This window comes from Impatiens glandulifera, chromosome 3, assembly GCF_907164915.1.
Source record: "Impatiens glandulifera chromosome 3, dImpGla2.1, whole genome shotgun sequence".
NCBI classification, from domain to species: domain Eukaryota; kingdom Viridiplantae; phylum Streptophyta; class Magnoliopsida; order Ericales; family Balsaminaceae; genus Impatiens; species Impatiens glandulifera.
In genome coordinates this window covers 30,339,725-30,366,900 of record NC_061864.1, presented here as the reverse complement: position 1 = coordinate 30,366,900, position 27,176 = coordinate 30,339,725, and the positions used below count along the sequence as shown (strand labels likewise).

The 27,176-nt window shown below is 34.8% G+C and overlaps 1 protein-coding gene across 1 annotated transcript; it reads left to right on the top strand.

The window, feature by feature from the left end:
* Positions 1-17,454: 17,454 nt before the first annotated feature.
* On the top strand, positions 17,455-25,187 carry LOC124929109. Its single transcript, XM_047469385.1, has 4 exons — positions 17,455-17,809; positions 18,553-18,763; positions 18,847-23,623; positions 25,048-25,187. Exons 1-3 carry the CDS (start codon positions 17,651-17,653, stop codon positions 23,586-23,588), a joined length of 5,112 nt encoding a protein of 1,703 aa, XP_047325341.1. The 5' UTR covers positions 17,455-17,650; the 3' UTR covers positions 23,589-23,623; positions 25,048-25,187.
* The last annotated feature ends 1,989 nt before the right edge of the window (positions 25,188-27,176 follow it).

Below are 27,176 nucleotides of genomic sequence, written 5' to 3'. Positions count from 1 at the left end.
AGGGAAAACATAAGCTTTGATTGTCAGTTTTGTTTTATTAGACAAAAGAATCTTTATGTTTCCAATGTGCATGGGAAAGAGGCAGATTGCGGAGCCCGAGGTAGATATTAGTTGAGAAGTAACCAAGTTAGTTAGATAGTAAATGTTCAGGTGGTTGGGGGTTATCTCATTAATTAGGGATTCCTTTTTCATTAATTGCATTAACTCAGCCAAGATTAATCAAAGGAGACCGAAAGTAACATAAGATAGTGCCGAAAAAGGCATGAATAACAATGAAGAAAGCATAAAGTCAAAAGAAACATAAGGAAAACCGAAGAAGACATGGGTCAAGCCGAAACGATCAAAGATAGGTTGGATAAAGATACACCCGGTGCATGAAGCAAAATGACCGGGTACAGGAAGGAGTGACTCAGTGTGCATGAGAGTTGACGACACCGTTGCGATTATTGCGGCGGTTTCTTCTCCTCCAAGCTCTCTCGAACCGCTCATAAAAGGAGTCGGTTACTTCTTTAGTCAGCACTTGGGCTTGGTTCAAACCTTCTCCAGGACAGGTTGGAACACCAAGCTCTACAAGAAGACAGCTTGGTTGGGGGATGAGACCGACTGATCGGATGCCAACCATCCAGATAAGGAAGGTCAAACAGCACCCTGGACCAGTTCACCGGTGTACCGGTGATTATAGTCGCCATCATGTTGAAGGTCGATGTACTGTAGGTATTTGTGACATCCTTCCCGAAGATGCTCTTACCGATCACATCATTGAGGAGCTGATATTCAACTCTCAAGTGTGATTTTGTACCGTGATCCTCAACCGATTCGTCAGACCGTGCGAGGGCGATGGAGATCTCGGCCTTTATGTCGACTGGAACATCTAGATCTATCAACCCTTGCTTTGGCAAGCTAAAGCACCGCGCAAAGTCTCTTTCCGTGAAGGTAATGCCTCCCACCTTAGATTGGATATGAGTTTCAAAGTGAGGGGTCCCTCTGAACATCCTGGCGTGATAGAAGAACTCTAGAATGGATTCAGGATAGATGATGTGTTTGTCGTCCAGGAAGTACCGAAGACCGGTATCCTCCAGAGATTTGATTATCTTATACACCTCATAGTGCTCTGTGTTTGAACATGATTGAAAATCAACCTGAAGGATGTTGGGGAACTAAGACATTTTTGCCTTAGTGAGAGGATGATCTTTTGTCTTGTGAGTGTTTTGGTGAATGTTTGATGTACTTAAATACTAGTTTGGGGAGTATTCTATTGTCCAGGTATTAAATGGGATGATATCTATTAACTGCAGAATAAATATGTATTGCATGAAATATGTATGTTTACAGTATAGGGTGTTGGTCATAGACCTGGACCATGAAAGATATCATCAGATATTCACGTCTTTTTAGGTGCGACCATTTACTTTGAAAAGGCAATGTTTCAGAGCAGATATCTTTAAGCACTGATAATTATTCCACATCTGTTTGAAATTCAAATAATCTAGGATAATCTGCTTCCGAACCGGTCAGTCATCAGTTGTTCATCCCGATGCGGTTATTTGGTGCATACACCAAGTAGCCGGTCGGTTTACTCTATCTGATGAACTGGGCGGTTCTTCCATAGATATCTTGAAAATTTGAAGTTCAACAGCTTAGGAGGAACCACCGGTTTTATCTGTCTGAACCGGTTTCCCTTTAAGCATCCTTAGGAAGGATTTGACTAATGTCAGTTAAACCGAGAGTAAGACTAAATTGAGAGAACTTAGCTTCCTATAGAGGCTTAGTGAAGATATCGGCTACTTGTTGATCAGTCGGTAAGTATTTTAGCCGGATATGCTTCAGCGTGACATGTTCCCAGATGAAGTGATGCCGTATGTCAATATGCTTGGTCCTAGAATGGAGAACCGGATTATAAGTTATTGCTATGGCACTTGTGTTGTCACAGAAGATCGGAGACTCTTCAGCTGTGACACCGAAGTCCTTCAGTTGTTGTTATATCCAGAGGAGTTGTGAACAACAGCTTCCGGCCGCTAGGTATTCAGCTTCTGCGGTCGACGTGGCCACCGATGTCTGTTTCTTGCTATGCCATGAAACAAGCCGGTCACCTAGGAACTGACATGTTCCGCTGGTACTTTTTCTGTCGATCTTACATCCTGCATAGTCTGCATCTGAGTAACTTGTTAGATTAAAGGACGAGTCCTTTGGATACCACAGACCGACATCAGGTGTGCCCTTTAGATACTTTAGTATCCTCTTTGCGGCTGTGTAGTGGGATTGTTTTGGATTTTCTTGGAATCTCCCACACACACCGACTGCAAACAGAATGTCCGGTCTACTCGCTGTTAAGTATAAGAGAGAGCCGATGATGCCCCGGTATGCGATCTGATCTACTGATTGGCCCTCATCATCCCTGTCCAATTTAATCGATGAGCTCATTGGAGTAGCCGCTGAGGAGCATGTGTCCATTCCAAACTTCTTTAGAAGCTCCTTGGTGTACTTAGGTTGACTTATGAAAGTTCCTTCCTTGAGTTGTTTAACCTGAAGACCTAGGAAGAAACTTAATTCTCCCATCATACTCATTTCAATCTTGTCAGTCATCATTTTTGAGAATTTATCACATAACTTAGGATCGGTGGAACCGAAGATGATATCATCTACATAGATTTGAACAAGTAGGATATGTTCCTTCTTTTCAAATTTAAACAACGTTTTATCCACCGAACCGATGGTGAAATCATGTTTTAGCAGAAATGTGGTTAGTGTATCATATCAGGCTCTTGGTGCTTGCTTTAGACCGTATAAAGCTTTATTTAACCGGTATACATGATTTGGAAATGCAGCGCTTTTGAAACCGGATGGTTGTTCAACATACACTTCTTCACGTAGGTCACCATTCAAAAATGCACTTTTAACATCCATTTGAAAAACCTTAAAGTTTTTGAAAGCAACAAAAGCTAGAAAAATTCTAATGGCTTCAATCCTAGCTACAGGGGCAAATGATTCTTCAAAATCAATGTATTCTTCCTGTTTGTAACCTTGAGCCACTAATCTGGCCTTGTTCCTCGTGACCAAACCGTCCTCATTGAGTTTGTTTCTAAATACCCATCTTGTTCCTATGACCGATTGATCTTTCGGTCTAGGGACTAGGTACCAGACTTTACTACTCTCGAACTAGTTTAACTCTTCTTGCATTCCCAAGATCCAATCTGGATCCGACAATGCTTCATCTATTCTTTTCGGCTCAATCTGGGATATAAACGCGGAATTGAAATATTCCTCCAGAAGTTGACGCCTAGTTCGAACAGGTTTTGAAGGGTCACCTATAATTTGCTCAGGAGGATGTTTCGTGTTTCTTCTGAGGTTCAGTTCAGGGGTGTCTACCAAATTACCGTTTACTTGATCAAGGCTAGACATGTCGGTAGGCTGAACAGGATTGTCAGACCGACCGACTTCCTCGGATTGGACCGAAGTGTCAGCTTCCTGTTGTGGGACAGCTTGATCCGGCTGGGTTTCAATGTTACCCATTTGGTCATGGACAAACCGCCTGAAGACCGGAGTCTCATCTTCACTATCAGAATGAATATTATTATTTTCCAATCTGTTGTGTAGATCAAAGCATGATGCAGTATTACTTTCAACCGATTCATCGAAAACGATGTGAATTGTTTCCTCCATGATTGCAGTTCTATTATTATACACTCTATATGCTTTACTTACTGCTGAGTATCCTAGCATGATCCCGGTATCGATTTTTGCATCAAAAACAGTGAGTTGGTTTTTCCCATTTATATGTATATAGCATTTACAACCGAAAATCTTGAGGTACTTAATTTTGAGAACCCTGTTAAAATAAACCTCATACGGTGTTTTGTTGTGAAACTTGTTAATTAAAGACCGATTTTGTGTATAACATGCAGTGTTGATAGCCTCAGCCCAAAATTTCTGAGCAATGCCCGAATCGGCTATCATGGACCGTGCGGCTTCCTTGAGAGTCCGGTTTCTTCTCTCGGCCAGGCCATTTTGTTGAGGAGTCCTAGCACTAGACAACTCGGGTCTAATACCGGATTCCTCAAGATATGCGGTTAATGTACTATTGGTAAATTCGGTACCTCGATCACTTCAAATGCTATTAATGCGAGTTGATTTTTCATTTTGCAGGCGCTTAAGAAGTGTAATCAGGTTTGATGCAGTTTCACGTTTAGATGGTAAAAATATTACCCACGTAAATCTAGAATAGTCATCTATAACTACCATGGTGTACAACATACCTCCTAGGCTAACGACCTGAATCGGTCCAAATAAATCCATGTGTAAGAGATCTAAGCATCGGCTAGATTGAATATTTCCTTTACTCTTAAAGGTTGACCTAGTTTGTTTACCCATTTGACATGCTGAGCAGACCTTATCCTGATTGAATACTATGTCAGGAATACCTTCAACTAGCTTTTTACCGCGAATGTAGTTTAAGGTTTTCATGTTTAGATGATTTAGTCTCTTATGCCATAACCAGGTTTGATCAGTCTTAGCTATCATGCATATAGAATGTTCTACTCTAGTTTTCCAGTCTACCTTGTAAATGTTACATATCCTATTTCCGGTTAGTAGTACGATACCTTGAGAGTTCTTAACTAAACATGCATGTTTAAGAAATTCTACCGTGTATCCAACATCACACATTTTACTAATGCTAAGCAAGTTAAAACGTAGGTTTTCAACTAGAAGTACATTATCAATAGTTAGGTTACCATGGACAATCTTACCCTTGCCCACAGTTCTACCTTTAGAGTTATCACTGAAGGTGATTAGAGCACCGGTTTCTATTCTGATGTCGGTTAGCAGATTGTTGTTTCCGGTCATGTGCCTGGAGCAACCGCTATCCAAGAACCATTCAGAGCTTCCTAGCCGTTTCTTTGGATCCTGCAAAATGTACATATTTACAACTATTTGGTACCCACATTTACTTGGGTCCACATGCGATTAGTCCCTTCGGTATCCAAACCTTGACAATCCGGACAGCCTTCTTTGCTAAGGTTTTAACCGTCCTTTTGGCACTCGGTCTCGTGTATCTCGGTTTTTCTACAAAGGTCCTAAATGGTGGGGATCTTCGGTTTGGTGATCTTGGGTTTGACATATTCGGTTCAGGATAGGTTTTCATATATATGAGGATTTCGGCTTTTCGCTTCACAGGGTCAAGCCATTTTTCAGAGTCGGTTGGACCAACATAGTCGTACTTTAGCTTTTCTTCCCTGTAGTATGCGGTCAGCTCTTCTTCAGCGGTCCAGGAGCTTTTAATGAATCTTATAAGAGGGAGGTTACTTCTTGTAAACCTTACTTTCTCTACGGGTTTTCGGTCTTTGGAGCTATCCTCTGTGTATCCTAGGCCGAACTTGCAACGGGGATGTCTGTAATGACTACACATTTTCTTTACTATATCACTAGATCTCTTATATTCGGACATCTTATATTGAAGTCGGGCATTTTCTTCCTCGGTTAGTTCTCTAGCCGGTTCACTAGATTGTTCGGTCTTAGGATCTAACTCGGTTTCTAAAGTATGGGTATCATCAGGTTTTACTACCTCCGGTTCGGTTATAATGGGTACCTCTGGTTCTGTCGGAATGGGTATTATATGATCGGTTCTAATGTTGAGGTGCTTAGGCAGCATTGCTAGTAGGTTCCTATATTCTTCTACCATGTCATTCAATGCATTGTATAGTTCATCTTTAGTAAATTCATCACAAGGAGAGTCAAATACCTGTTCCTCATTTGCCATGAGGCATGTGAGTTCATCATCGCTGTCACTGTGAGCCCATAAGCTTCCTCCATCATCGGCTATCAGTGCTTTCGGTACCTCACTTCCTTCACCGGTTTGTTGATAATTGTTTCGGTTATCTTGGTTATCCGGTTTCCGGGCATCCCTCCTTGGTTTCCTACATTCCCACTTAAAATGTCCCAAACAATTGCAGTTATAACACCTTATATTGGATTTATCACCATAGTAGTTGTTTGTCGGTTGGCTCCTTTTCATGAACCTTCCAAACTTCTGTGCGAGCATAGCCATGGCATCCTCGGTGAACTGTTCGGCAGTTCTGATCGGTGCTGGAGCAGGAGCAACCGGTTCTATGGGTGTGATCAATGCTCTGGTTGAGGTTGAAGCCGAAACTTCTTCTTCAGTTCTAGACCTCATTTCAAACTCATATGCCTTAAGATCTTCGAATACATCATGCAGCTTCATCTTGTTTAGGCAGTTTGATTCCCTCATTACCATTGTCTTTATGTCCCAAGCACTTGGAAGAGATCTTAGTGCTTTCATGATGACCTCCTTGTTATCATACCTCTTTCCAAGTGTTGCTAGCTCATCTAACACGCCAGTGAACCGGTCACTGTACTCCTTCATTGTTTCTCCCGGTTTCATTTTGATGCTTTCAAACTTCTGTGTTGCCACCATTATCTTGTTCTCCTTTGTTCTTTCATTTCCCTCAAAGATCTGGATGACCGTGTCCCATGTCTCCTTTGCGGATTTGCAGTCTCTGATCTTGCAGTATGTGTTTCTGTCCACACTGTTGGAAATCCGGTTTCTAGCATGGTTATCCAGGTTGTTTCTCCTTCTATCTTCAGCTGTCCATTCCTTTCTGTCCTTATCAATGATTATTGGTCCTTCGGCCAGAATGGACTCCATCTCATCATCCAGAGTGATTAGATGTAGATGCATGCGTGCTTTCCAGTTGGCAAAGTCATCACCTTCTAGCATTGGAGGCCTATCCTGAAACATGCTTGCTTGAGTATTGAAACTAACTTCTCTGATACCAATTGTTAGGATCTAGGTAGCCGCTGGAGGACCGGGGTTAGACCGATTAGCGGTTCTCACTCGAAGGGTGGTGGTTAATCCGGTTAGAGATTAACACCGGGGTTTCAATACTACACAGCCTGTCACAAACCCTTGAACTAGGTTCAAGTGCGAAAGAGGTTTGCTTTCAGGTTGAAGCAGCACGCTTAGATAATGGGCAAGGCCGGTTTCGGATGATGAAGGTTTGAAAAGTTGGTGGGTCGGCTTCGGTAACCTGGTGGTTCGGTATGAATAGTATAGAGCGATTTAGAGCGGTGTAGTTAGGTTAGTGTAAATTGGTTAGACAATGGAGCCGGCAGAAAATAAATAACAAGACCGATGTTATGGATGTTCGGAGATAAAACTCCTACGTCACCCCTTCCTCTCGAAACCGCGAGAAGGATATTCACTAAGGAATACAAGTACAATCCGATCGAGACTTATTTCCTGCTCGATAACACTCTTACAATTTGTACAAGAATTGTAAATTAAACAATTCAACTTTAACACTAGGCTTTTTAGAGAGAGAGAGCACACTGTTTTCACTTGTAAATTAAATGCTCGCTATGTGTGTCACTTGTCCCACATTTACTCTTCTTCAACTGCCCCTTTTTATAAGTGAAATATGCACTGTCTTGAATCTGATTGGTTGAGCAGGGGTGCATATGTTCAGTGATTTAGAGATTTAGACCTGCGGTCGTTTCCTCAGACCTGATGGTCAACCTCAGACTTGGCAGTCTGTTCTTCCGGTATGTAAGACAAACCTGCTAGGTTTGTCTTTTACTCAATGTAGACACTGTTTGTTAGACAGTTGTCTGTACTTGGAAGATCTCCTTTCTGACTTATCCCGAAGTGGAAAGATCCGGTAGGACTGTCTTCTGCAGCCTACAGACTTTCCTCAGACTTGTATGGATATGGAAGTGTTCAGTCTGTTCCTTTGGTATCATTCTCAACAGATACCCGAATTGTCTTCTTGTACTGATCGGTCATTTGACTTAACCGGATGGCTTCCTGTACGAATGATGTAACCGTACTTCTTCTGGTTATTCCTTTGCCTTGTGACCGGTCGGCTTGTCTGATGTTTCCGGTTTTAAGTTTTGGCCGATCCTTTCTTTGTGTGGTCATGTTCCAAGTATTCTTGGTCGGTTTAGTAACTTAACCGGCTTTGTTTGTCCGGTCCGGTTCCTTGTTCCTACATGAAGGTTTATTTAAGTTAGGTTTATTTGAACCGGTTCTGATTTTATCTAACATATATCTTTTCACATTTCTACACTTTTTTTTATTTAAATTTTTAATTGTTAATTAATTTTCGACTTTCTTACTATCTTCGTATTATCATTCATTTCGGTCAGGTTTGATTATCTCAATTGTAATATGTACATAATTAATTAAACATAGTTTGATTTTTAAAATTAAAATTATAATATATTTATATTTTAATTAATTATTATATATATATATTTATAAAAATTATATATTTATATTTTAATTAATTATTATATATATATATATATTAAGATACATATATTATAAATAATAAATAAAAATAAATATATTTTGTTATTATAATAATTTTATATAAATATATAAAAATATTAGAAATAGACTTGAGAGAACGACTAAAATAATTAAAAATATATTAAATATATATCAAATAAAATGATTAGAAATGAATGAAATAAATGAGAGAAATTGAATTAAAAAATATTTAAAAATGATAAGAGAGAAAAATGTTGAGATTATAAGCTTAAACACTGAAGAGAGAGGTAGAGAGAAAATTGAGTTTAAACGCAAAATGTATTTAATTTCTAATTTTTTGCGTGAGCTAATTACGCAAAATCACTGTAACAACTTATTACACAAACGCCCAAATGCGACTTATAAACGCCGAATCAAACGAGACCATTGTTTAATAATTAATTTATTAAAAATAAGTAAAATGTAATTTTGGTATTTTAAAAAATAAAAATTAATTAAATAGTTAAGGTAATAAATTTGTTTTAGGATAAAAATTTTTTAAAAAAAATACAATAACCACTCCACAAACTAACCCAATTGCGTGGGGTCCTTCTGAAATTTCAGATTCCAAACATGAGAATGTAAAGGTAATATGCACATTTTTTCTCTATAGGACCGGTATTCTTGAGTTAGGACAAAAAATTCGACCGAAGATTCTCACCTAGGACTGAGAGGTCTGATCTGGGACCGAGACTCTTTGAATCCATGACTAAGAAATCTAAATCTGGGACCGAGACTCCCAAACCTAGGACCGAACAATCCGTGTTTAGGATCGAGCCTCCCGAACCCCAAGACCAAAACACTCCAATCTTCTAACCAATTATCCCGAGCCCCGATCGAGAGCCTCCTCATTCTAAACTGAGTCTCTCTGGTCCCAGATCGGTAAAAACGAATCCAAGCCCTAGGACTCCGATCCTAAGGCCTATTTGGATCAACTTTTTAAAATCCATTTTTTTTAATTTTAAACCCCAATCTATTTTCAAATAATCCCGAAATTTTTGAAAATGGTTTCAAAATATTTTCGGGATATTTCCCAAACAAATATTTTGACTAAGTTTCGTTTAGAATTTATTTTTAAATTCGAATGCTTTTCTGATATTTTTCAAGTCTTATACCCAATTCTCATAACCGTTATCGCAGGTATGCACTTCTAAATAATTTTATAAAATTATTTATGTACTCTAAACTTATCATTGTTTAGGACCCCGAATTACTAATTGAATGAAATAAATGTTATAAATAAATCTTTTGATAGCCAGACTTAAAAAAAATAAAACTGTTTTCATCAGGCGCGGAGAACATAACATGAAAGCTTTTTCCCGAGCGTAACTAAATAACGAACTTCTTATGATAACTCCGGTATAAAGTACGTTTATACACGTATATCTTACTGATTTTTCTAAAATTATTTAGTGACTCTGTTTTCAAATAAATAATTTTTTCTTCACTTAATTATGTTTGATTAATTTAAACTAAATTTCAAATCAAATCGCCATTTGGTTGCAACAAATCCCTAAATTATTGAAATTTGAATAAAATTAATTATTTTTACATAATTGATTTTAAAAGCTGTCAGGCACTGTCAAAATCTTTAAAAATAAATGTTTTATTTAAAAAAAATGTCTAGCATGCAAACTAAGGTTGAAACCATCGAACTTCGAGCCACCACGGATCTCCCGTATTATCACGTGTCATCCGACACGTGCTAAGCTATAGACCTAGGAATTTCCTAAGGGTTAGACTAGGAAAGTTTCTCATCGTCAAATCCAGAACGGACCATCCCGAGGATAGAGTTGAGTGCAAGGTTGAAGAAGGCAACGAATTATAATGTGGACCGTTGGATGGGGTTGCCATTATGAGGCTAAATCGAGTGGTGGAGCAATCAACTAATTCCATTGTAGTCTTATTTTGCTCATCTAGATAGTCAAGGATTTCCAAGACGTTCGACCACAGGGAAAGGATCTGAAGCTCACACCAGACCGCGACCTCCTCTAAGTATACTTTTTGGGCAGTGGGGTGTATGTATCGATGCCTTTCTTTACAAGAAGAGCCTCAAAGAGCGGAAAGAAGACCATTGATCATATATTTTCTTATATATTTGATTTCCTGGGTCTTGGTATGAAGGAAGTTAAGTATATGCCTTGTCTATAGGCGGAATAGAGTATGCCGTTAGGCAATATGAGAAGCAGTAAGTACTATTTTCTAATTATTAGACTGAAGAGTTCTTGAGAGGAAGGTCTGGTATGCATTTATCAAGCAAGGGCTTGGATTGACCTTAGAACTGGCTAGAGGTTTTTCTTGATAAAGAAGCAAGAAGTTCGTATGGATTTGCTGAAGTGACCGAACACCGCCTATTTCCACATAACGCAAATGCACCAGTCACATCCGGGGCCTCCATCTGAATGGAGTATGGTGTTATGATGCCACTCAACTCAAGGAAGGTGTGGGTGATTACTTTAGATAGAAAAATGCTAGCTAAAATAAAGTTGGCTTCCTTCCTTCCTCCCACCACCCTCCATAAATCTTAAGGGCTTTGCTCTAACCAAAAAGAACTTTCCCTTAAAAATCTCCTAAAAAGCCCTCTATATATTAATTCCCAACCCTTCCCTTACTAGGTGGGGTGGTAAAGTAACCAAACCAAACAATCTAATATACTAATAAATTGCATTCGATAGATAGAAGTAAGTACAATCATACATAGATGGCTAAAGCATCTATCCTATCATACATAGAAGTAAGTACAGTCCTTCTTTCTCTATCTTTCTCGTATACCGTACATATATCATCGCACTATAAATTAGTGATTCACTTTCTATTCAAGCTAATATTTTTGCTTGCTTTAAGATAAGAAAAATTGACCCCTGGTGCTGGCGGTAGCCGTGGGAGGTAGGTCTCTGGGTCCGGTCCGGTCAGATTAACCAGTGACCTTTTTACGAAATAAGGGGATTGATGAAATTATAATTAAATTTTGAATAAATATATTCTAAAATGTTATTTTTATACATTGTTTGATTAAATAAGTAAAAATATATCAAAATATTTTTATTAAATTAAAATTTAAAATATAAAAAAAATATTTTAACAATTTATTTAAAAATTTAAAAATAATTAATTTCTTTATCAAATATTTTTCATCTTCATTTTTTTTTTAAACAACTAAAATCTTAAAAATAACTCAAATAAAACCAGCCCCATATGGCCTCGGTAGAGGTTATTTAAATAACCTAGAGATGAAAAAGTGATAATCGATAATGATTTTGAGGAGTTGGAGATTTTTTTTTTGATAAAAATACTTAAATAATATTGATATATATAAATAAAATAAAAAAAATATTATTTTAAAATAAAAGATATTTTAATATTTTAGATAATTAATTAATTAATTTAATATTAGATAGTTGAGTAATGTTTGATTTTATTTAGGTTATTTGAATAACACAAAACTAAATATGTATGAAACACCATTCACATGAGATAACATCCGGATAGTTTCCTACAGAAGAAAAAATCTTGAGAAATTGTTTAATGTTGTAGACCTTTTAGATTTAAATTATTTGAAAATTTTAGAAGAAAAAAATTATAATAATTTTTAATAATTTTTAGGATGTGATGAATATTTTTAATAAAAAGACTTAAAGGATATTGATATATATAAATAAAATAAAATAATATTAATTTATAATAAAAAAATATTTTAGTATTTTGATTAATAATTTGAGTGATGTGATAGATAAAAAGGTAGTGAAATGATTTTTAATTTTGATTGAGTTATTTTAAAAATTCAAATCGAACAAGTCATTTAATTTTTTGGATTTGGTAAAAAATAATTAGTTTGGTAAAAAAGATTAAAAAAAAGTTATTTGATTTTTTTTTTTAAATTGTTTATTTATTAAAATATATTTTTAGTAATTAAAATTTTAATTTAATATATTTAAATAATATAAAATTAATGAATGAATAGTTAAAATGAGTTATTAATAGAGAGAATAGAAACATGATAAAATTTAAACACAATTTCTAAGAAAACATCAGATCAAACAAGCTTTTTAAAATAATTTGCTTTAGTTTAATGTATTAATATATGGAAATTTGATTAAATGACCCTAAAGATTTCCTTAAATGCGGGAGTGATCAGCGCATAATTTTAATTGCGCTGGTGGTCATTTTATATTTTTTTGACGAAAATACCCCTTTGTGTTACGCAAAGGGGAAGATCGTCACGCGATGGGCCTAATTCTTTATATAAATACTCAATTTTTTTTCATTTCGTTATTTTCCTTTCTCTCTCTTCTCTCTCTTGTGACGGCGATGGAACCCTAAATGATCACATCATATAGATTGACGACGTAAATTCGTTCTAATATCATGTGATTGAATCGATTTCTATTCTTATTTCCATTATGTTCATCTTCAAACCCTAAACCATGAGGTTGTTCTTATTGTTCATCTTGTTTATATTGGTTGTTCTTCTTGTGGATGACGATATTTGCAGATGATGCTCTGAATCAGTTCTGTTTTAGGGAAGATTCATATGATTCTCACGATGGGCCATCCCTTTCTTGAAGAAGGGAATGACTTAATGGGGGGATTTTTTTTTTATGTTCTTCTTTACTTTAAACATTTGTTTGTCGTGGCTGCGCTTGTGTATTTTGTCTACTTGTTTCGCCATTATTGTCGTGGAGGGAAGCTTTGGGAAGTTAATGGCTATGAGGACTTTGATTGTTATTGTCTTCCTAGCAGCGTATGGGCCTGTTGTGTACAATGGACTAGTACTTATTTCAATTTCTTTCATGATTATTACAAATATCCTTCATTTGACCATGCTCGAATGTGTGGATGATGCTAAACATTTTTCTTATTGTCCATTGGTAGGATTTTACTTTCTGTTGAACTACTTAGGAATTGAATTGATTTGATTGATTCTTTTGTGTTTGACATATGTTGTTTTTATCACATGCGTCGATTCTTACACATTCAGGAGGAAGGTGACCTTAGGTAAATTAACTAACTTACTTAATGATAGTTGATAAAAAAAACATGGTTTAAGAAATGGGCTAAATCTCATACTTGATTTGTTGTTGTTGTGAATGATGGTTAGGATGATAATGCTGATGAACTAGCTGAAAGTATTTATGGGTTATTGTCAAGTTTACCAAAAGTCGTTAAGGAGAGTGAGGAAATTTTGGTAGAGCAGCGTGTGGAGAAGATTCATGATGAAGTGATTGATAACAATCACCACCACCATGTTCACGATGATCATGACCATGGGCATGGTGGTTTTATGGATGCATATGGGATTGGTCATTGATGGGGAAGTTGAAATCCATTAGATTATTGAAGGAAGGTTGTCAAATTGGTAGGTTATGGTGCATCATATTTAATGCTACAAGAAGAAGGCGATGACATCGACACTATTTGCGTTTCTTGTTTGCAATTCTCATCTTATTTTTGTCAAAAGACTGACCAAGTATTTATTTGCCTTCAGTTTTGCTTGTAATCTCATTTGTTGTTTCCTTTGTATAACTAGCATTGTTTGTTTGTCTTGTATATTTTAAGGATATTCTGCACATTTCTATGTTTGTTTAATTAAAACCAAAAATCAATGATCGTGCATGCTTCTTCGCTTTCTTTTCTTCTACGAGACGATAAGTTTTAATGTCATCAATGATCATCAGATGCGCAACAGACTATTTTTCATACACTGTATTATCTAAACAAGGTAAGTCAAATGCTCAATAAGATTGTACAATTATTGACATTGATATGGCTGACTTGGATCAGTCTGGTGTTAATTTGTTTAATTTATGCAATCAAATTAAGTTCTAAACCACTTCATAAAACAAATGTGTACACTATACGAAATTTTTATCCGATAAAAGAAATCAAGATGTCCAAAAGAGAGAAAACACATTATATTCTTACTAACAAATAACAATTGACAATTACTTATTCAATCACTACAACAATTGAAACATGAAATGGGCAATTACTTATTCAATCCCAAATTGCATTCCTATTCTTATAGCAAAATACACATGCGTAGCCACGACAAACAAATGTTTAAAGCAAAGAAGAAAAGGAAAAAAGAAATCCCCCATCAAGTCATTCCCTTCTTCAAAAAGGGATGACCCATCGCGAGAAGGGACAACCCTTCGCGAGAATCACATAAATCTTCCCTAAAACGGAACCGATTCAGAGCATCATATGCAAATATCATCATCGACATGATGAACAACTAAGATGAACAAGATTAACAAGATGAAAAATAAGATGAATATTAAGAACAAGCTAATGGTTTAGGGTTTGAAGATGAAAATAATGGATATAAGAACATAAATCGATCAAATCACATGATATTAGAACGAATTTTCGTCGTCGATCTGTATGATGTGTTCGTTTAGGGTTCCGCTCTTGTCGCCGTCACGAGAGAGAGAAAGCGGAGTACAGAGAGAAGAGAGAGAAAAGAAAATAATGAAATGAAAAAAATTTAAGTATTTATATAAATAATATTTTCCCTTCGCGTGACAATTCTCCTATCGCGTTACGCGAATAAGGTATTTTCGTCAAAAAAATATAAAGCAATTAAAATTATGCGTTGGTCACCGAGACTTTAAAACTTTTTTTAGGATCATTTGGTCAAATTTCCCTAAATATAATGATAAATGATCGAAATTATATTTAAAAGAAAGTTTGACGTTAAATTAATAAAAAGAATAAGAACTGAGCTGAAAGTTATTTTCTCATGAAAGAAACAAGAAGACTTGATATTGACTGATATTGACTTATTGTCAGCTCTTCTCAGTCTTGCACTTATATTTGATTAAAATATTTAATGAGAGCTTAGTTTGGTTTAAAAAAAAAATCATAAAAAATCAAATATTACTTTACTTCCCTTAAATTTATTTAATGTATCATTCAAATTATTAACTAAAATATTAAAATATTATTTATTTTAAATTATTATTTTATATTTTATTTATATATATATTAATATCTTTTATATTTTTTTTTACCAAAAATAATTATCACATTCTCAAAATTATCACCCTTCATTCAATATTTTTATTTCTCGATTTATTAAAAACCCATAACAACAAATCCTTAGAGCTTCATGTTATGAGTAGTTTAAATAAATTTTAATTTATTAAAAATTGTTGTTTGGTTGTAGTTTTAAAAAAATAATTTTTTTAAAACAATTTAGAGGATATTAAATATATAATAATATTTTTTCTTTTTATAAAAATTGTCATGAAATATAAAAGAATGAGAATATTTAAACATACTGAATTTCTAGAATTGCATAATGTTGTGATTTAGATTTTATCTTTAATCCAAAAGAATTTAAATTGGATTTTTATTAATTTTTACTTTTTGAATTGAATTTCTAGAAGAGAAGGTTATTACTTAATTTAAACAAATTGTTAAAAAAAAAATTAAAATAACATGTTGTAGGTTCCGTACCCAAACAACCACAATGGTGTTCTTTTGAATTATTTTTAAAAACATTCTCTAATATTATTATTATTTTAATTATTAAATTTAAATTTATTTAAATAAACTTGATTGGTATATATTTTTAGAAAAATGAGTTATTTTATTATGAAAATATTTAAAAGCTCTGAAGACAGACTTGTTAGTATAGACTCTATATTATAGATAGCTTCGCGGAGAAGAAAGGACTCAATTCAAGTTCTTGGTCTTCCACTACTTAATTAAAATAATAAATGTAACTAAAGGCTATTAAATAACTTTAGTTTAAAAAAAAGTAAAATTGTTTGATTAAAACTATAAAAAAATTGAATTTTATTTTTTTTTATTAAATTATATTTTCTCTTTACAATTTTATTTAATAATTAATTTATATTAAAAAAAGTAAAGAATAATTTTAGTATTTTAATAGATAAAGAAATTAATTATAGTTTAAATGATATATTTAATTTCTAATAAAACCAGATAAAATAAAAAAAACCACTTCTCAAAAGAGACTTAAGTCATGAACTTTTTTATTGTTTAAACGCAACTATGAGATTTGTCCCTGCTCTTCTATTTTTTATTTATTTTGGGTCTCAACTCTCAATTCGATTGCAGTCTCCGAGGTCTCTTCTTGATCGATGGTCCTCATTTGAGAATGTATTGGAGTTTGATTCAACATTAAAAAAAACTGATTTTTTAATATTTTTTTTTACTAAATTATCTTCATTCATTTTTTTTTTCTATATATTGTTTAATTTCAATTAATTTATTAAAAAATAAGTAAAAATAATTTGGATATTATAAGAGATTTAATTGATTAGATAATTGTGGTAAGAACTTGTTCGGGTTTAGGGTTATTTAAATAATTCTTTTTATTTAAATTATTAAGGATGATTTTGAGATAAGTGTATTTTTAGTAACAAAAAATTAAATTATATTAATATATAATAATAATAAAATAAAAAATAATAATTTAAAATAAAAAGTTTTTTTTTTTTAATAAATTAAATATTCTGTTCTTGTTCGGATTGAGATTTTTAAAAATTTAGGAGAAAAAAATAATGATTGGTGATGATTTTGAGGGAATGATAATTATTTTTTGTAAAAAATTTAAAGGTACTGATATATATATATATATATATATATATATATATATATATATATATATATATATATATATATATATATATATATATATATATATATATATATATATATATATATATATATATATATATAAATAAAATAATAAATAAAAATTTAAAATATAGAATATTTTGATATTTTGGTTAATGAAATAAGGGATATGATTGTTGAGAAACGATTGATTACAAAATTGATTTGGATTGAGTTTTAAAAAAACCCAAAGGAGAACAAGCCCATAATGTTTTCGAGTTTTTAATCAACAAGATCAAAGCCTAATAAAATTGTTTTAGTTTAAAAATTAAAAAAAAAAAATACAATAACCATTACATCAAACAAGGCTTTATATTTTGGTCTCCACATAATCACAAAATAGTGTAACCGAATTGCGTGGGATCCTTCTGAAATTTCAGATTCCAAACATGAGAATGTAAAGGCAGTTTGCTCACTTTTTCTCTCTCTCTCTCACCTCTTTATCAGTTATCCGGCGATCTTCTTCTCCGATCAGTCCGACTTCTTTCTCACATCTCAGCTGAACTTCGTATCAAATATATTCACTCAGGTTACATTTCGCCGTGGAAAGAAAGCTCTACGCCTCTACATACATACATACATACATATTATTCAGTCTCTGCATATGATATGAACACAAGCTTCTCCTTCATTAAAGCTTTCAGTCACTGAGAAAACTCGATTAGGAAGTCGAAAATGGCGACACAGAAGGAACACATTGAGAAGATTCGAAGAGACAAATTTTCCATCGGAGGGGAAGCTAACTCACTCAGAGATGATCTCAACAATGCCGTTACTTATCTCTCCACTGAGCTCTACGCTAAAGACGTCCATTTCCTAATGGAACTCATTCAGGTAATTAACTTCTTCATTTTCTCTTTCTATACTTAATTCTAATCATGACTTAGGGATAAATGGATAATGATTGACGGATCTAAGTTAAGTCGATTTGATTTAGATATTAATCTTCCCATTCTACAACAATTATACTTTATCCGGCGCAGCTGATCATTAGATGTTTCATGATTTTTTTAAATATATATATATATATATTTGTTGACTAATCTTAAGATAATCAAAGTAATAAATAACAATATAATTTTATAAGTCTCACTTATATCTGACCTATATTTGAGGATCATATATTTTTAGGGTTTTAGATAGATTCTTCATAATTATTAATTAACTTAGATTCTTGTCTACATAGATAAGCTTATTCAACTTGTTTCTTTAGATCAGTCAAGCTTATTCTCTTTTATCATCGATTTGATCTCATCAACATAGTTGATCTGATCCTTTTAATCTGTAGTAAGGGTTTATTTGTGGATTTTTATTAGAAGTTTTGAGAGTATATTTGATGCAGGGGTTATCTGGAAAAATGTGAATTATAAAATCAAAATGTTAATTATTTAAATTAATTTAAAAAAAAGTAAAATAAATTAACATCCTACTACTTCTTAAAACTTCAAAATTGATGGATCTTCCAGGATTTAAGGACCTTCAAATCATTTCCTTCTTCTTTTGTTTATATTAGCCGTCGTGTGTAAAAGCAAAACTCATTTGGGTTTGACTTCAAATATCTTTACTTGTGCTTACAGAATGCAGAAGACAACGAGTATGATGAGGAGATCTCACCATCGTTGGAGTTTGTGATAACAGCTCAAGATATTACAAACACTGGGGCTGCCGCCACTTTACTCATCTTTAACAATGAGAAAGGCTTCTTACCCAAGAACATTGAATCCATTTGCAGCGTTGGATCATCCACCAAGAAAGGAAAACGCAAACAAGGGTATATTGGAGAGAAAGGTGATCTTCTTCTTTCACTATTTTTTTAGTTCAATTTTTGATTACTTTCTTTTTGTTTGACTTGTACAATTGTTTTATGTCAGGAATTGGTTTCAAGAGTGTGTTCTTAATCACACAACGACCTTATATATTCAGCAATGGCTATCAAATAAGATTTAACGAAGAGCCTTGCTCAGACTGTAATGTTCGGTATATAGTTCCAGAATGGGTTGACGATTACCCGACCATTTCCACCATTCAGAAAATCTATGGTTCTAAAACTCGCTTGCCAACAACTACAATTGTGTTGCCGCTGAAAGATGACAAGATCACACCTGTGAAAAATCAGTTATCAACTATTCACCCCGAGCTTCTGTTGTTCCTCTCTAAGATAAGGAAGCTTTCAGTGAAGGAAGATTGTGATGATCCCGGACTTCGAACAATCACTTCAATATCCATTGCTAGTGAAACAAATTTTCTCTCAAGGAAAAACATTGATGCAGATTCTTATTTGCTTCATCTATCTTCCGATGAGGAAGGAGAATGTGGCTACCACATGTGGAGGCAACGGTTTCCTGTAAAACCAGAACATAGAGTGGATGTAAGGAAGGAAGTGGAAGAGTGGGTGCTCACTTTATCCTTTCCTATTGGGAAGCGGCTCAATCGAGGAATGAACTCTCCTGGAGTCTATGCATTTCTTCCTACCGAGATGTGTTCCAACTTCCCATTCATTGTGCAAGCCGATTTTATATTGGCTTCATCTAGAGAAACAATTTTAATGGATAACAAATGGAACAAAGGAATTCTTGGTTGTGTGCCCACTGCCTTTGTTAATGCATTTTGTTCAATGGTTAAAACTTCAGAAGAAGACACTCCTGTATCCACTTTGGTTTCCATGTTCGACTTTTTGCCCATCAACAGTTCTAGCTATTCTGTGTTGAATGACGTGAGGGAAAAAATAAAAGCTAAACTGGTTGAAGAAAGTATAGTTCCTTGTGAGTCGTATACAAGACAAAGGTGTTTCAATAAACCAAGTGAAGTGGGTAGGCTTAAGTCTGATTTTCGCGGTATATTGGTCAAGGCTGAGAAGCAAGGGGTTAGTTTACAAAGTATTTCGTCACATGGGAAATATATTCTAAATTCTTCATTTGATAAACCCAAACACAATGACGTATTGGACTTTTTGGGGTTAAAGCAAGTTGAAGCTGAGTGGTATGTGAAGTTCATAAGAGGCTCTAATTTAATCATGGGGGTATCGGACGAGGTTTATTTGGAGATTCTACATTTTATAGCTAAACATTGGAATTCTCAGTTCCGCAATAGTAGCCTGAACGACATCCCAATTCTGAAGTATGTGAGTCTACATGGTGATGTATCTTTGTTCACCCTAAATCAAGCTCTTAAAAACTATTATGTTTATTTTTCATCTAAATGTGATCAAATTTCATGGTTGATCGACTGGAACAAGGAAATTAGATGTCAGGAAAACATGGTTTTTATGCCTATGCTTACTCAACAATTACTTCTTCAGAGTTCTAACAAGAAGGAGATTCTCGATTGGTTAATGAGCAAAGGTGATGTTCGTGAGATGGATGTTGGTTTGTATGCAAGTCATTTGATTAGTAATATCAACAATGATAAGAAACTAGCATTTTCCTTCATGCATTTCTTATATCATTCACATTCACAAGGATATTTAGCAGATCAAGATATTAGAAAATTGTGTTCCCAAGTGCCTATAGTGAATAATTACGGGAATATACATGCAAATTGCAAAGGAATTCTAGTACCTGCTCATGGGAGCAAATGGGTTGGCTTGCTTGGAGCCAATCCATGGAAGGAAGAAGGATATATTGAGCTATCAGAAAGCTATTTGGCTTCTGGATTATATGCTGGTAAAAGGACTGCTTCTAATGAAATCATGCAGTTCCTTAAAAATTATTTTGCAGCCGCTGATCTTCCATTCATATCTCCTCCTGCTACTACGATTCCCACAATGTCGGGTCCACTAACAAATGAAAATGCATTTTTGGTATTTAAATGGATTCGTTATTTGAGACGGAACAGAGTTGGTATGCCTGAAAAATTCTTGAATTGCATCAAAAATGGAAATTGGATGAAGATATCATTTGGTGGATCCTCTGGTTATAGGTCTCCTTCACAGTCGTTCTTGCCAAGTTCATCATGGGGATATCTTTTACAACTTGAAGACTCTTTTCTCGTTGATATTCCAATAATTGATATGAAATTTTATGGTGATGAAATAGTTGAATACAAAGATGAGCTCAAACAAATTGGTGTCATGTTTGAATATGGAGAAGCCTGCGAATATGCTGGGAAACATCTTATGACTTTGGCAGCTTCTTCTTCCTTAACTAAAGAGAATGCCTTTTCAATACTGAAGCTCATTAGGTTTCTAAGGGAAAAAATGTTGTCTCCTGTTGATTTTATTAACAGTGTCAAGGATGGAAGATGGCTTAGAACTTCTAAAGGTGTTAGATCTCCGGTGGGTTCTGTTTTATTTAGTCAGGAATGGAAAGTTGCATCTCAGATAAGTGACATCCCATTTATTGATCAAGATTACTATGGCCAGGAAATACTCTCTTTTAAATCTGAACTTGAGTTATTGGGTGTCATAGTTCAGTTCAACAATAATTACAAACTTGTTGCTGATTGCTTGAAATCTTCAGGATCTTTTGGTAGTTTGAGTGCTGACTGTACTTTATTGATGTTAAATTGCATTCGCAACTTAACGTTTAATAACGGAATTATTGATGCTTTGAAAGGCAAGAAGATTTTGAAAACAAACAAGGGCTACATGTCTCCAGCTGAATCTTACTTGCTGCATTCTAAATGGGGTAGTCTATTGCAGGTTTTCAATGTCTTCCCACTAATTGATGTTGATTTCTATGGTCGGACTATTTCCTCGTATGAGAGTGAGTTAAAGGTGATTGGCGTTAAGGTAGATTTTGAGACCGCGTGCAAAGAGTTTGGTTGCAAGTTCAAGGATCTGGCATCAAAAAATTGCATCAGCAGAGATAATGTCCTCTCGTTCCTCGAATGCTGGAGGAGGCTTACTGATTTGGGTTATAGATTCCCAGAAGATCTCAAGAGCTCTATCAAGAACGTGAAATGGTTACGAACTACTCTTTGTGATTATCGGTTGCCAAAAGAATGCATTTTGTTCGGGGCTGAATGGGAATCTATATCTGCAATTGCTCGGCTCCCATTTGTTGATGATAGTGAGGAGTATTATGGCAAGGCCATTCACAATTATACGAAGGAGTTGAAAAACATTGGAGTTAATACTTCTTTTAAAGACTGTTATCGCTTTGTGTTTGAGGGCCTTTCTTTAATCTCTAATCCCTGGAATATAACTCCTGCAAATGTGTATTCTCTTTTAGAATCCATCAGAAACTCACAACTTCAGAACGAGCCACTTTCGGAGTCTCTTATGAAGAAACTGAATAAGAAATGGATAAAGACGACTGCTGGCTACCAGTCTCCAAAAGAGTTCTTGTTCTTTGACTCGAAGATGAACTGCTTGAAACGACTTGATGGGCCATTTATTGATGAAGAATTTTACGGGCCCAAGATTACATCATACATGGACGAATTCAGGGCACTGGGATATAGTTCTAACATTTCTCTTCTGGCCAGACATTTAGAATTTCATTCAAATCTTGAGACTATCATTCGTGTATACAGTTATTTGAAAAACTGTAATTGGGAGTGCGGAGACGACAGAAGTGTAAAAATTTGGATTCCAATTGATAGCGAGAATGGAAAGTGGGTGGCTGCTGAAGATTGTGTCATTAGTGATAGTGATGATCTCTTTGGCACATCATTTAATGTTTTGGAGAAATTTTATGACAAAAACTTACAAGATTTCTTCTCAAATGCTTTTAAAGTTAAGTGTCATCCTTCACTAGATGATTATCTACGACTCTGGAAGTCTTGGGAAGGTTCACGTGAGACTTTGTCTCATGTGGAGTGCTTTGCTTTCTGGCGGGTTGTTCACAAGAACTGGTGTTTAAAGACCGAGAAAACTTTGACAGATGAGTTGGTGAAATTGCCTGTTTATTCTGGATTGAGTGATATCATACTTTGTCCTAAGGAAGATGTGTTCATTGCTGATGACCTTCAACTGAAGGATCTCTTCCAACACACTTGTTCAAAACCGTTGTTTGTGTGGTATCCTGAGCCTAGCTCTTCATCAATTTTGCCCTGGGAAAAGATGCTATCAATTTACAGAAAGATAGGTGTACGGACTATAACTGAATGTGTAATAAAAGATGATTCGAGCATTTTGGACGAGGTTAAGTTGGAACAAGTTGCCTCAAGCAAAATTTTTATCTGCAAGGGACTTCTCAAACTAATTCTAGGTTTTTTGGGCAATTCATCTCTGAAAATGGACTTGAAGGAGAGGCATAAATCTGTTACAAGCCTTCTCAATGCCACAGTATTTCAAACAGAGGAACCGGTTACCATGAGCTACAGTTTGCCTTTATCGAATGGAGAGAATGTAAGTGCTTCAATGACAAGGATGATTGGATGGGATAGAGAGAATTCCAAACTCTTTTATCAGAAGAGGGATGGATCAAGTGGTGGTTACAAAGGCGATATTGAATTTGCAACATATTATTCTGAAACAGTTTCTGAAGGTCTATTATGGGAGCATAATGAAGATCAAAAATCCCAGTTGGCTGAGCTTATCAAGCTGGGGATGCTACTCAAATTTGATGAAGATGCAATTGATTTCTTAATGAAAACTAAAAATCTGCACCGTTTTTCAGAGGATGATGAGTTCCTTTCTCTGTCCTTCTCTTCTGGATCGCCTGAATAATAGCTTGTTACATTGTTGCTACTTGCCACGGAAAGGTATGTCAGCTGTCCTTATGTTTATTTTAATTGATGATTTAAATGATTTGATTCGTATTGAATAATGGGTTATTTTGATTAAATCTAAATAATTGTAGTAGAACCCTTCTGTTAATCAATATGTAAGAGTTAAGATCAAGACATGCCTTTTCCTTTCTTTCTTTCTTTCTTAGTATATCTCGATTTCTAGCTCTCTCCCCCTTTGCCAAGAAAATAGCAGAAAAGAGAAGAAAAGGCCCAAATGGCAACAATTCTTCTTCTCTGTTTTTCATATTGTTTGAGAGCTAAGCAATCAATTAGGCGGCCATGATCTGATCATCATTTCCACCTCTTTGACAACATTATCATATATTTAGATATTCTCTTCTTTAAAATCCCTTTCTTTGCCTCCTCCTTCTCTATTGTTTCCTACAAGCAAATATACAAAGTATTGAGATGTTTTTGTTCCTTATCTACTCAAGAACATACAAAAGTACCTGAAGTTCATGATTAACATATTGACCACCATTTATATTATTTCCTCCATCTCCTCCTTTATCCTTGTCTTGCCCGTGATTCTCGGGCAAGTAGATTTTGAAACTAGGGGAGCTAGAACATATCATTCTCCGATCATCTTCGTCTTCGTAATCTTGATGATTATGGCTTCCTTCAACATCTCTTTCTTCGACGTCTAGCCTGTCGTTGAATTTAAATTTCGGTGTTGATGATTCCTCGGATGTTATGTAGCTCTTCACGCTCTCTTCCTCCATGCATGGCTTGTTTTGATCATTGTACATGTTATTATTCCTTTGGTTGTGTAGTCTGATCGGAATCCCTTCAATTTCAGTTTGATACCTGGATCCCCCACACCCCATGAGAGATAGATAGATGTTGTAATGGAGGGAGATGGGGAGAGAAAAAAAAGGTCAACGAAGGGTCAGGTTGAGAGGAGGGGTTGGCCTAAGGTTGATAACTAAATTATGAATGTGGTGAGAGAAAATGATTATTTTTGGTGGTTGACTTTGGTTTTTTTTGAAATGGTCAATCTTATATAGTTTTTTTTGTTTGTCTTTTTATTCACGGAAAAGTGAACAAACCAGACAAACGAGTTGTCACAAGTAAAATAAAATAACAACATCATAGATCATGAAGCAAAGGGAAGAAGGTGCCCTAATCTGAGTGGATCTGAATGCCATTAATTACATTAGTTCTGCCTTGGTATCTTGGCTCTGTTATCATAATTGAGGACATAACAATAACATATACATGATCACAATTCTAAATAACTCTATTTCATGTTGAAAATATGTAATTGTAAATGTGGTGGTTGGTTGATATATTTAAGCATTTCTTTCAAGTTTAGTTGACTATTTAATCATCTTGATATGCTGTTTAATTGGTTACATTTACCTAATTTTGAATACTTTGAATTTTGCTTATTGTAGGTTAAGGAGATTTGGAACAATATGAAGCATATTTTCTACAGTATTGTTATGTTGTGTATTTTGGGTAATGTTTTAAAATTTGAAAAACTTGTATGAATGATTGATTCAAGTTTTTAACTAAATCACATGGTGTGTTAGAACTGGATGATAATTAGCAAAGTGATTTTAAAAGTGGTTATTGTTGAATTTTCTTAGTCTTATCTCTAATTAATGAATTATGAGACTATTCATGTGTCTTAGTTTAATGTCTAAGTTTTGTTTTATTTTATATAAGTTTGTAATTGTGTTCTTATTTTATCAAGTTCATAGACATAATTTCATTCAAATTTGTTTCATTCTCTAAAGTCATTATTCACTTTTTAATAAAAATTTTTACGGTTTGATCATTGAAGTCCTGAGTGTGAATTCGTTACATGGTATTAGAGCTTTGGTTACATTCGTGAAGAAGATATTGTAATCATTTGATATGGAAAGTGGTGGTCGTGTAGCTGGACTCGGTTTGGAGTTGTTAAACTAGTCAAACAACTGAATATGAAAAACATGTATGGAATCGTACCTGGTCGGGGAAGACTTATGGGACATCGTCGTAGACGACGATGATGTAGCTCTTGAGTATGTCGCCAAAAATGCGGAAGCATCGAAGAAGTGGAAGAAACTCAACGTGAAAGTAGAATTTGTGTTGAAGAGGTCAATCTCCCACAATTTGTTTGAGCACATCATGGGTTGTGGATATGCTTGTGAGATATGGGAAACGTTTGCTCATCTTTTCAACAAGAAGAATGAGGCTCGTCTCTAGATGCTTGAAAACGAGTTGGCAGCCGCAAATCAAATCGGATCTGTCTCAGAGTTCCTTTTAAAGTAAAGAACATATGCTCATAAATTTCTTTATTGAACTTAGATAAGAAAATCTCAGAGGCTCGAACAAAGAGGCATATTGTTCGAGGACTTCGACCCGAGTATACACCATTCATCACCTCGATTCAAGGTTGGGCTCAACAACCTTCACTCAAGGAGTTTGAAAATCTCTTATCATCTCAAGAGTCGTTGGCCGTACAAATGGCGGAAACGAGTATAAAGGAAGAGTCGAACAGTGCGTTGTTCGTGAAGAAATCGAGTTGGAAAAAGGAAAAGTTAAAGAAGGAAGAAATAAGTCAGGATTCTTCAAATATTCCTAAGAAGCATCTTAAGTGTTTCAGGTGCGGAAAGATTAGACACTTTAAGAGATATTGTCGAGTAAATTTGAATGTAAATTTTTCTAGTTCAAATCTCGGAGAAAAGTCTGACCAGCGTGTTGAGGAGGATTGTGACAAAGCTTTTCATGTAGATGTGATGACTTTGAAGGAAAAACAAATATAGTCGTCTCATGGTAAACATGAGAACGATCAAAGGTGGATCGTTGATTTAGGGTGCGGATATCACGTTACTGGAGATGATTATGTGTTCTCGTTGAGTCAAGTTCATAATGGGAGCGGTGACATTGTCACGGAAGATAACTCGGTTCAAGAAGTTAAAAAGGAAGGATCGATTATCATTAATAGCAACAAAGAAAAATATATTACTCTGAAGAATGTCTACCACGTTCTAAGAATTCAAAAGAACATTTTCTCTGTTGAGTTATGGAGCCTACATTTATAATAAACTCTACAAGTGTTAATTAGAATTTATTGGGTTTATATTTGGTTTTGGGCTTGGGCCTGACCAATAATTATTTAGGTTTATTACCTGAATGTTTACCCTATAAATATGTGATTATTAGGTTTACATGTAAGAAATAATTCTAGAGAGATAAAATGTGAGGCAAAAATTCTGTATTCCTTCTTCTTCTTCATAGTGAAATCTGGTGGTGACTGAAGTGGATGTAGCTCAATTTGAGTGAACCACTATAAATCTGTGTCTTTTTGTGTTCTTTTTTCTTGCATTTTTACAGATTGTTTCAAGCTGGTCAGATTTGGGAGATACAAATCTTAACAGCTGGTATTAGAGCAGCTAAGCTAGATCTGAGCATTGGAAACAATGACAAGTGAGAACAATATAGGACATGAGATTGGAAGATTTAATGGGACAGATTATGCCTTCTAGAGAATGCAGATTAAAGATTATCTCTACAGAAAGAAGCTTCATGTTCCTTT